At 24.6% G+C, this 12,956-nt stretch overlaps 1 protein-coding gene across 1 annotated transcript in view; it reads right to left on the bottom strand.

Annotated features, from left to right (window-relative positions):
• LOC111625889 (rab-like protein 2A) overlaps positions 1-9,714 on the bottom strand; it is a 33,872-nt gene extending 24,158 nt beyond the window's left edge. Inside the window, exons 1-4 of the mRNA XM_023369146.1 lie at positions 9,623-9,714; positions 9,164-9,243; positions 9,010-9,089; positions 7,033-7,144 (exon numbers count right to left, since the gene is read on the bottom strand). Coding sequence (XP_023224914.1) covers positions 7,033-7,144; positions 9,010-9,089; positions 9,164-9,243; positions 9,623-9,669 — 319 coding nt within the window. The 5' untranslated portion in view covers positions 9,670-9,714. The remainder of the gene's footprint in view (positions 1-7,032; positions 7,145-9,009; positions 9,090-9,163; positions 9,244-9,622) is intronic.
• Between the last annotated feature and the right edge of the window lie 3,242 nt (positions 9,715-12,956).

Raw genomic sequence — 12,956 nt, 5'->3', positions numbered from 1 at the left:
AAAAAATGAGAGAGTAAGTAGTCACTTCAATAAAAAATTTAATAATTTTCTATATTAGTCTATTTTTTAATTTTATAAAAAAAATATACATGAACTTTGATTGTTTTATGGCTGATAAATACTTATTACATATCTTTTTATCTGATCTTAAGAAAATGCTTTCAATTTAAAACTTTAAAAAAAAATAACCAATTTTTATTCACTTAACCAATATATTTGTTCTGGAAAAATCTTATCTTATTGAATTATATTTACTTTTAAAGTATATCTAAATATCCAACTCACTCCCTATATAATAATCAGTACTCATAAATACCATTTCTTTATAAAAATGATATTATTAAGATAATTTAATTAGTTTTTTTCTCATATAATGATTACAATATTATGATTTCCAACTTTTAAATTCTTCCACTAAAACTTAATTTTTTCCAATTAGAAAGTTATTATTATCTATCCAGTGTAAAAATAAACAGTTTCATTAAAAACCACAAAATAAAATTCTAAATTGAAAATATAACACTATTTCTGCTTAATATTTTCCTCACATGTGAAATGCATGCTTAGGAAATAGCCTTACAAGGTAACAAACATTTATTTGTTATTATTTAACTATGATTTTTCATTTAACAACTATAATGTTTCTAAAAGATAATTTTCCAGCAAGCACTTCATAGTATACCTGGTTAAGGATCAAGCATGAATAAATTTTTTTGTTTTTCATTCAAAATCAATTATAATGAAATATTTTATAAAACTGTTTCTATTTTCTCATTAAACAGTTAATGAAATTTTATAAAAAGATTCTTTTTAAACTGAAAAAAACAAACAAATTTAAAAGTAAGAAATTATAATGTAGATGAGAAATTATAAAGTAAACAAGCAATTATTTATTGTAACATGATAACAATGTCAGGCTGCAATTTTAATCATATTTTTAATTAATTTAATTTAAAATATATGCTCACCACCTCAAATTAGTACTGTAGTGTCTTGCACCTATACATCATACTTTTCCTTTAATAATAGAGTCGTTTATCTAACACCTTTCAGGGAAAATTTTTGAATTGAAATAACATGACTTCCAGTTCATATATAGTTAATTAATTAATTGGGGTCTCCTGTCCCCAAGGTTTCCATATCTGATCTCACCTCTCATCTATCTAACTCTGTTCTAAAGATTATGGAAAGATAGACAACGGATGGCAGTGGAAATTTATAGGTTTACAATTTTTTTCAAATTGCAGCAGAATAAATAATTATAATGTATAATGCAATGTTAATTACATATGGTGGTTTTTTTCTTTTCACATTCCATTTGCAAAAAATAATACTTTCAAAAATTTTATGTGAAAATTATGCAATAAAACATTTGATTAATTTATCTTAAAATTTCTGTATACTTTTTGTACATGTTAATAGCATCATTTTTTTTCATTATTATATATTTTTTAATTTTCAAATGTTCAATTAATGTAATACCTATTTATTTTGTTTAATTTATTAAATTAAAAATTTTTAAATAATTTAATACCAATCGCATTTACTTAGAATATCACAGAATAAAATACAGAAATTGATATCAGATATTTTTCACACTAGAATGATCTATCAAAATTAGAATTTTATATATCATTCCAATGATTTGCAAAACCTAAATTTTAAATACAAATATTCCATAGAAATCATCAAGTTATAGAGAAATAATAAAATCATTTAAAACGATTTTATTTGAAAAATCTTGAGGTTTTCAGATATCTTAGAGCAGTGTTTTTCAACCTTATTGAATACGCAACCCCTTTACAAGTTAAAAAATTCTGGCGACCTCCCTAGGGCCATATTAAAACTATATCAGTGCTTTTAAAAACTATGTATTTAATTTTCTTTCTGTTGAGACAAATTGTTGTTGATTAAAATGAAAATTTCAGAAGAATCGACAATAACTTAACACACATAAGGTATGAAACTTCCTTTAATTATAATGTTGGGCACGGGGAGCTATTGACCTTTTTTTCTTTTAGGGATCAGAATTTTCAGCTTCTACTTTTACACTTTTTATTTCTTTTTGCAAATCAGCACAACAGTTTTTTCGGCTATCATTTTCTGGTGTGGACTGTAATTTTCGCTGAAATTGTAGTTTTTTTTAATGTAGTGTAGCACCTACAAACACTTGTCTTTTTCTTTTACCCGCGGCCCCCTCGGGGTATGTGACCCACAGGTTGAAAAACACTGTCTTAGAGAAATGTTTAATTATTATTTATATACATAATGTTTAATAACCTATCATCATCATTTTTTAAATGAAGTACTGTAAAGACACTATCAAATCTGAGACACACCTAAATATCTACAGGCTCACCCATAATTTTTTTTTTTTTTGAAAAAGAAACAACTTGAGATAATTGTAAACAGAACTAATTCTATTGACGTAAACTTGTTCAGTATTTATTGCATGGGAAAGTAAACTATATATCACTATCTTTCATGGTAATGAAGTTAGAAACATATTCACTTTAGGTTCTTCTGATCAACTCTGGATTCAATATTCCTATCATCTCACATGTAATCCCTTTCAGTGCTGTCTGAAGTGTCAGAAATATAACAATTCTTGAAAGAGTGCTGCACAACTTTTTCTAGCATTTTCATACAAGTACTTACAGCATTATTGTAGTAGACTAACAATACAGAGCCAAGTTGATGTCTTACATATTTTCTAATATAAATATTGGTCTAATAAAATCATTAAAATGACATAATAGAATTAATGACTTCTAGTAACAGAGAAATACATGCAAGATCACATGACTTCCATTAGTTAGGTAACAAAATGAAAGAGGGGTACAGAGACCAAAAACACATATTGACCAATAAATAAATAAAGAATGTAAAAACCCGCATTGTGTCTAATCAATTGCACTTCATCATGCTGAGGAAACAAAAAATGAAAGAATTAAACTTTGAACTTGAGATCAAAAGAAGCCATGACTGAATGATATGATTGGAAGGAAGTCATAAATTCTCAGGATAAAGGAATCAGGATAAAGGAAAGCAAATTTTTGTGTAATAAAAAATAAAATTTTATTTCATGTAATATTGAGAGAGAGAGAGATTCCCATAGTATACAACACTGTACAAATTGTCATGACAGTTCCTTGATTGTCTTTCAATTCTGGTGCCAAGTCCAAAAGGGAAAGTTGATCACTGATCAAAAGAAAAGGATCTGCAACTAAATGATTCACTGTAAAGTTTGACAAAAGACTTGAAAAAAGTCTGTCAGTAAGGAAGACACATACATCAAAGTTTATTAGCAAAGTTGGAAGGAATCAGTGGTAATGGAGAAAATGAGAAGTATTCAAAGACAACATACAGCAAGCAGGACTGAAAACAGAATCAGAGTCCATGTCCTTGAAAACAGGTCTACGTAGATTGGGTTCTTTGATCTAATATTCCAATTGGTTTTTAAAATCATCCTCACAATTCAATTGGTCCCTTATCTGTTTCCAAGCAAAATTAGAGATCTCCTTGAGTCATGAGAAAGGTTGATGTCAACAATTAATTTGATGCTGAATTCAATCCCAACCACAGATGTTTGTTGATCTAAGAACCCTTGTTGTTTTAAATCAATCTATGTATATAAGTTATCTCTTCTTGACAGTTATTCAATGTACATTTCAACATTATCCAAATTCAAAAACATTAAACAATTCAATAAAATTTTCACATTCTTTTGTAAAATTATTAGAAGAGAGAAATTAAAGTGAGTGTCTCAATACCTGCAGGAGCTCATGAATGCACTAAAGCAGGAATGAGTATACTTTTGTAAGATAAGAGATACCTATAATATATTCCAAGTCACACAGTCACCCTATTAACTTATTGTACAGAATGCAATAAAAGCATGTGTAGTCACATATAAATGGAGATTTTTACATTTCTTTCAAAAGACTAATTCTAGATTTCCCAATCATTTTCCATTCTTAAGCTTGATGTTTATTAATTAATGAATGTACTATGCTTATAATGTAAATCATTAATGTTTCAAAATCTGGCAATGTAAAGAACATTGCCAGAATTTGAAATCTTACAGGTAATCACCCAAAAATTTGCTCATGGTCCAGAAATGGACAGCAATTGACTTCTTACTTGTGCCTGCACTAGACATTATGAACATTATGATGAATTACATCAAATCTAAGATGCCAGTGAATCTAAGACATATCCTATTTTCAGAAATACTACAACCTGAAAAAAGTGCATCTTACATTTAAGTAGATACAGTAACAACATTTATAAACAAAAAATTTTTTGGGTGTACAATATTTAATGGTTATGATCCCTAATAATAAAGTGATTTTGCTATTAAAATAGTTTTTTATGAATTAAAGCTTTTAGAGATTGTTATGAGTTTTAAAATAACAGCATTTAAATGAACATAATATGCTGTTTCCTTTAAATGAATTCAAATTTAAGTAACGGTTCTATATATATATATATATATATGGTATGGCCCCAATTTATTAGTAATTAATATATAAAAATTCAATACAAGTTTGTTTTTTATATCTCTTCCCAATTTAAGAACTGAAATCTGAAATATTCAATACAATGAGCACCAAAAGATATTTATAAGAACCAAATATTTCTATCACAATAGTGATGAGATTGAATTCGCACATGATACAATTAGATGCTCATAGGTTTCAGTCTAAACTTCCATTGTTTCATTCATATTATATCTTCATGTTACATTATATTTTTACTGATGTGGTTGTACAGTTAATGAATTTCATCTCTATATTACAATTACAATTTCACTAATTAAAATACAGTTTTATTTTATTTACTATTATACTTGTTTTCTGCTTATTTATTGTCTTCAATAACTATTGTTTTCTTAACATTAAATAAAGAAATGTGTGCTAATTTGTATGTTTACTTCTCTTATGACAAATTTGCTTTTCTCATGTCATATTAGCTCCTTTTGTGTCAAATGACACAATCAACTCTTATTTTATCTATTTTATTTTATTTTGAATCATTAAAGTGCTGTAAAACATTTTCAGCCAATGTTATTTGGAGAACATTAGTAAAATGATTGGGTTATGATATAACAAGATACAAATTTTGATCATGAAAAAATATGGAAAGATGTCTCCATTTCTATCTATGAAATTTTGATTTACAATACTTTTCAGGAATAATGTACATTCATAAACTATAGTTTCACTGTATTACAGTCGACTCCTCTATAGCACAAGTTCCTATAGTTCGGATTCCTATATCACAGCGGAAAAATTGCAACAGTATTCATACAAACATGCTAAAAAATTTCCTATAATTCAGTAAAACGTCATCGCTGACTCGTGTCGCGACAGGATTGGACAAACCATTGAGTTTAAACAAGCAGCGGACCTACTAAAAACCATTTATTATTTAACGTCCATAAAAATTATATTTATATTAATGATGTCTCCACAGTTCAGCGAATTTAAAAAAAAAAAATAATTTATCAGGAAGCACGCAAGCGCCATTCGATGACAATCTCTACAACAAAACCAAGCTTAAGCAACAGCGTAGTCGAATGGTGAACACTCGTTAAGTAATCCTACAATTTTTTGTTTGTAGCATAGTTTATATGGATTATTCCCAAAAAATTATACGTATTTTGGAAATGTTGAGTCGAATTAGTCTAGAATCGATTAATTTTATGGAAGAAACCTTTCAAACAGCCGTAGTCCGTAAACTGCATATGTGCTGGGCTGTGATTGGCTGGACTCATAAAACTCGGAATGTATCTACCGTGTTATAGGGGAGCCGACTGTATAAAGGTAAATTCTGAATTTCATAAGTATATTGTTGATTTATAGAGTAAAATTTAATTTTTATTAGATTTTTTTTTAAATACTTAAAAAAATATTTATAAAGTCAGAGTTTCTTATCTTATAATATTAAGAGTCACCTATGAAAACTTTTTATTAATATAACATTAAATTTTGACAGTTCATGAAGATTTTCATGTGTTAAGATCTTTTCTTAGAAATTAAAATGTTAACAAGTTTCAAATCATTTCTAATTTCATTCAATTTGCAAAATTCATTTATATAATATAATTTGAAAACTCATGAAAATAATTTTCCAAATAAAACTAATGAAATTTTTTAAAATTTCAAATGATTTTCTACAATACAAAAAATTATTGATTTATTAAAAAATGTTCTGGACTAATATAAATGTAAAATATTTTAAAACCAGAATGACAATAATATATATAAACATATACAATCAATTCCACTTAATAGCACAGCATCAGAACCTGAGCTTTTCAGTACAAAATAAACATCCCACTAAGTTATGCAATTGAGAGGCAATATAACAAGTTATGTTAAAGAGTTATGTCAATGCATTTTCATCAATAAAACAAACATCTGAGTGCAATAAAACCATTTTAATGATGAGAAATTATTTCTGTACAAAAGAAAATCATTACAGTACAATCTAGAAAAGATAGACAGCTGATAGAGGAAACCGGACAGAGGTCGCGTATGGAAAAGCTGAAAATATCTAAACTCTTGTCTCTTTTGTTTAGTTTTCCAAGAAAAATACTGTGCCAGCAGGGCCACTAAGCAGCATTTCAAGGCCAGTAGGCAAAGTAAATTATGCTTGCATTATAGTATTCCATTCTTGAATGTTTTATTCTAATACATAACATGTCCTACTAACCAACTGGGCTAATAACAGGAATCAACTGTATTTATAAAACTGTAAATAACACAAAATATTTATTATGTTTCATAATATGTGATAAACTTTAAAATTATAACCAGTGACTAAAAGAATATGAAATAAAAAGAATGAATATAGTTTTGTATGTAAGAATAACTTTGCTAATTTTAAATGTCATATTTAATTTTAACCATGCTTTTCAACAATTTGGATTTCATATTTACAATGTTATTTTCTACTTAGATGCAAATAACTATCCTATATAAAAAATAATATATATGATTTAATAATAAATTGAAAATCACTCACCATCAATTTTATTTGCAGCACATAAACAAGGAATTTCTGGTCTATATTCTCTTAATTCTTTATACCAATTTGACAAATTTTTATATGTTATTTTTCGGGTAACATCAAATACCTATTTCAGAAGATATTCTAATCAGATTAACATAAACTTACTTATTTTCATATGTACATACATAATTAATTAATTATAAATTCAGATTTTACATATATATTAACCCTTTGGTAAATGCACTTTTCAGGAACTCACGAGAGGGCGCATTGCAGCAATTACACTACATATGTAATATTACTTGATTTTAGTCAATAATTAATTATTGTTTTAAAAATATGAATCAGAAATACCAGAAAATTAATTTTACGACATTTTAATGAACAAATTGGTTATAAAATATTTAGATAATAAAAAAAAAAGTTACTATATATCCATGTGATGTTCACCTTCACAATGGCACATATAATAACTATATTACTATGCTTTTTGCAAACATTTCTACTCATTCATGACAAATCAATTTTTTCCTATTGTTTTTGTGTATGCTACAAATAAAACAAATTCTAGGTTTTTGCTGCTACTTTGAATGGCTCTTCATTTCCCTTATATTTTTCCAAAAATATAGACTAATATAAATTTAAAAATTTATAGAAACTTACGACAGTGTTAATTTAATATATTTATTCAATAAACTTGCAAATATTGACCTACTTTATTAAATAAGTTAAATATATAAATATAAAAGTATATGGATATTTTAGTTACATGGCAGGGCGTGTAGCGGCAGTTACAACTCAAATGAGGTACGACTTGATTCAAAGTCCAGTAACAACTAAACGGTTAGTATAACTGCCCAATTTCATAAACATGTTGTATCATGTAATATGAAAAGAGAATACTATGATGTACTTCTGCAATAATTAAGTACAACGTCAAACAAAAGACTTTATTTTTATTTTGCGGCAATTTGCCGCTGGCGCGTTCACCAAGGGTTAAAATCAAATACTTTTCATTATTTTTACAATTCAGAATATATTATTATTATTATGTTACAAATATCATGCTCAGCTGATACTGGTGTCAAATGCTATGCCAGATTAAAGTCAAGGCATAGCTACCCAAAGAAGTGTAACAAAGCTGTTATTGGTATGTGTGTCAACATCTAGAAACTTTCTAACAATGTGACATGTGTTCAATGTTGCAGCCTTCTGTAGTGCCATGTATATGTTTTTATTAAGGTTTAATGTTTCTAGACTTTTGTATAGTGTATGTGGTATAATAATAGTATTGATAGAATAGAGGACAACAGGTACAATAAATACCTTATCCATCCTCCATATCATCTTATAATTATTATTATTAATAATAATAATAATTACACTCTACACACTCAATAGTCACTTTTATATTTATGAAAAAACAAAGTTTTTGAAATGTGTTAAATAATCCCCATTTTAAGATCAACAAGTTTGTAAGTTTGTAGTAATACACAAACTATTTATCTTAAACTGAAATGTAGAATTTTAATTAAATATACATTTTTTAAAAATTTATAAAAATAAACATGCATTATTCTATACTTATAACAAATATTATGATGATCATTTATAATTATTTAAAGATCTAAATTTTCATAAGAAACTAAGGAAGTTTGATTTCCTAAATGCTTGTTTTTGTTAAGATTTGACTTCCTTGAATTGATAACAAAGCAATTAGTTTATTATTAGTATTTAATTGAATGTTCATTGACTTTACGTATGATTGTATGAAATACAATAAATTTTTTATTATATTCAAGTTTCTTAAAAAATTTCTTTACTGATAATATCAGTAAAAAAATAATTAAACATAACTAAGAGACAATCATTTATTTTTTCTTTGAAAATTTGAAATTGCAAATTAAAATTGCTAAAGCAATTTATATAAAATATTAAATATTAAAGAAATTATCAAATGTATGGTAAATAATGTATCAAAATTCATACAAATATGCAAGCATGAGCTTGGTGATAATAAGATGGATGCATGCTACTGAATCTTTCCTGTCCAGCCGTATCCCAAAAATCTGAAACGGAAATTGATACATATATTTTAAAATAGGATTTGTTGGATGGTTTGATAACTTTTTAAAATACCCACCAATCATAAGTGATTCATCTTCATGTGTTGTCTTATGTCTAAAAAGTGTAAGTGCATAAGTAGATAATTCATGTGGTTTACTAGATTCATATGTAAGAATTATAAAAAGGTTGACTTATTTATAAATAATAAATAATTAATTTACTTGATATGTTATGATGCATATATTTCCAAAAGATTTTTTACAATTAAAAAATTTTCTAGAAAGTTAAAAAGAAATGCAAAAATTTTTTTTGAAATTTTAACAAGATTAAAAAATAATAATTTTTAAAATAAAAAATAAACACAGGTTACTACTAGTTAGACATGATTAAATATTGCAACAAATTAAATAGTATGTAACATATTAAAACATGTAAAGCATACAACAACATATTAAATAGCATATAAATTATTCTAAAGTTTAAATATAGCATTGAAATATAAGAAGTTAAAACAGAGAAAGCAATAAAAGGATACTAGCCATCCATCAAGAATCGTTCCACTAATCTAGAGAAAAATAACATGATATTTTAATCTTTAATTGAACTACATATTCCAATTTAAAAGTTAAAATGAACACTTTAAGAAAATATTAATTATAACAAAATGATAACAACAAAGCTTTCAACAGAATGAGACTTGTTATTAAAAAATTATGTATATTTTATACAAACTATTAGAAAATTTAAATATACAGTATAAATATAATGTTTTTAAATAAAATATATTAATTTTTCAATTTAAATCAAAAACTTTTAATTTTTATAAATAAGTGAGCATATGATGATGATTATGCACAATTGATATCTAAATTTATTTCCGACAATTTCCTCTGATAATGCCACTTTTATCTACTTAGCTAAGTAAATTTTTATATCATTTAGTATAAATCATTGGGTATTTATGCAGATACAAAATACTGACTGTGCAAATTTTTAAATAAAAAAATTTTGTTGTCCAACCAAGGTTTCTAAGTTTAAAAGATTTTGGATAATAGGAGTAATTACCATTTACTTATAAAGTTTTTACTGCAAATTTGTCTCTTATTTTTAGAATTATCATCAAGTTATTTATTTCAATATACAGTATTATAAAAACATTCTTTGATTAAGATATTTAAAAAATGTTTTCTATATTTTATGAAGATAATTTAACTTTAAATAACAAAATTTTTTGATAATGTAACATATATTGAATCAATAACTGTTAGTTTCTAGGTCAAAATTAATATGCTATTTTTAAGCATCACAATAATAAATATTTACAGTCAAAAGCCAAAATTCAAAAATAAATTATTTTTATTAACACAACAATAAAAATTGACTACTAGAATAAAAATGTAAAATACATGTAAAATATTGTAATTATATTTGTTAATTTTTTTGTTATAGATTATGAATGTGATCACATCATTATATAGTAACACCAAATAATTACTGCATTATACCAAGCTATACTAATGCTATATTAGCCTGATATAATCTGACAATCATTTGATGTTAATCTTAAAGATCAGGTTAATCAACATTTTTATAGTAACACCTAGAATTTAAAAGAAGGAAAAACTAGGCATCTTCATCTTCATCATAAACTAACAATAATATAGAAAATAATAATTAATATTTTGTATATCAATGTTAATATAAATGATATTCAAAAAAATTCATAATATTTTAAAAAATACCACATTTCTTATTGTATATTTTTAAGATTCTTACATTTAAGTTAGCGTAATGCAAAAAACAATGTTTAATTTCTATATTTCACATAAGCACTCACATTTTTATATGAAGTAAATATTTATAACTGTTTTATGTTTATCTTTATGAACTTTTAGACAATTTGATATCTGTGATACTAATTTGCTATAGTATAATAGAGTGTAATAGAATGAGTTAATGTTTATTAATATTTTCAGGATGACATGTTTTGTATCTGTTAATTAGATATAAGTCTAAAAAATAAAATTAAAATATTTGACAGAAATCTTTTTCAAATAACAATTCTTTAAATGGAATACATTCCTAAAAAATGCATAGGAAAGTTGGATAATAAGTTTCATGTTATAAAGGGAGTTCTGTTCCCAGAGTTTAAAAAATTATAAAATTTCATATTATGGTAGAAAAATTTAAATGTTTTTTTTACACTAAATATGTTATAATGTACAGAACATTCAAAACAATTACACTTAGTTACTAAGAGAAGAAAGACAGAGCCTGGTACAATATTTGTGTCTGTATCCCTGTTTAATAATAATAATAATAATAATAAATATTCTGTTCTTACAGTAAATATGATATATTATTGATTTAATATTTTATCACATTATGAGTAAAACAGTTTTTCAATATATTGATTTAAAATTTTTGTTTATATATTTTCATATATACAAAATATTTATCATAGTACTCAACCACTATAAAATCTTATTTATTTAATCATCATTAATTATATCAAAATTTTACTTATTAATCATAATCCTATTTATATTAAAATATAAAAAATTTCAAAATAAAAAAATACTAGTGATACTACATAAAAAAATACAGTAAGTGATTACTACATCATATGGATATAGTAATCACTGTTTCTATAAAACTTTAAATAATTGTAGATATATTTTATTAGTAAATTTATATTTTTTAATAATATTTTCATTTTATATTAGTGCAAACTTCTTTCAGATTATTAAATATTGTATGAATACATTAAATTGTTAAAATTAATATGAAAAATAAAAATATATTTTTTTAAAAACAAATTACCAAAAGCAATAATTAATGCAGCATTGCACATTAATAAAATAATAAAAATATTTTATTATTTTTATATCATTTACTGTATATTATGTAATATTTAACTCTATGCAGAACTAAGTAAGCCAATTCTGTTTTTTAACAATTTATATATAGATAATTTGGTTAAAAATATTTTTATAAATGATAATAAAAGTTAGTATTTAATAACTATAAATAAATAAATAATAATTAAACTGTAAACAAACAAACAAATAAATAGAATAAGATATTTCAGAAAATATCTTACATAATTAATCAATAAAATTACATAACTTCTAATTAGGTTTTTTCGTCATTAACAAAAAACTAATTAAAATTTTACATAATCATATTTATGGGTAAATACTAAATACTGAAGAAAAATCAAAGTTAACCTTTGCAGATATTTTTGTAATACAAAAATAGCAAATATGACATTCCAGAAAATAGGTTATGAACAAAATTATAGTCTGATGCAAATTTAATGTGAAAAAGAAAAGATGCGTGACAATACACCATACTGTGTAAGAGCTATCACTTAATGATACTAGGCAAAAAAAACTGTTAATGGAAATGGTTGTACATGATTAAGATTTGTATCTGTTAATTAGATATAAGTCTAAAAATAAAATTAAAATATTTGACAGTTTTTTCATCTCTAAAAAGTTTTTTCAGAGATTTTAATAAAGACATTCTAGAGATTTTTTTTCACTTTTTTATTGCAACAAATATTTTTTTAGAAATAAATGCATAAACTAAATATTAATAAAAAATATATTTAAAATATTTCATATTCAATATATTGTAATATAGTACATTGATAACTTAAATACTTAGTTTAGCATTTAAAAACATTTGATATCTTAGTATCTGATGTAAGATGACTGTTGAATGTGTGTGTCATACCAGTTAAAATTACATATTTACTATCAACTGCCAGATTAAACAAAAAAATTTATTCCTTTCGAGTATACAATTAATGTATTCTTATTTTTCAAAAAATTCTGTTTTTGTATTCATTAAACCTCTCTTTA

Source organism: Centruroides sculpturatus, unplaced genomic scaffold (genome assembly GCF_000671375.1).
Source record: "Centruroides sculpturatus isolate CEXI.00-Female unplaced genomic scaffold, Cexi_2.0 scaffold333, whole genome shotgun sequence".
NCBI classification, from domain to species: Eukaryota; Metazoa; Arthropoda; class Arachnida; order Scorpiones; family Buthidae; genus Centruroides; species Centruroides sculpturatus.
The sequence above is the reverse complement of the archived record's forward strand: the minus strand, read 5'-3'. Positions and strand labels throughout refer to the sequence as shown.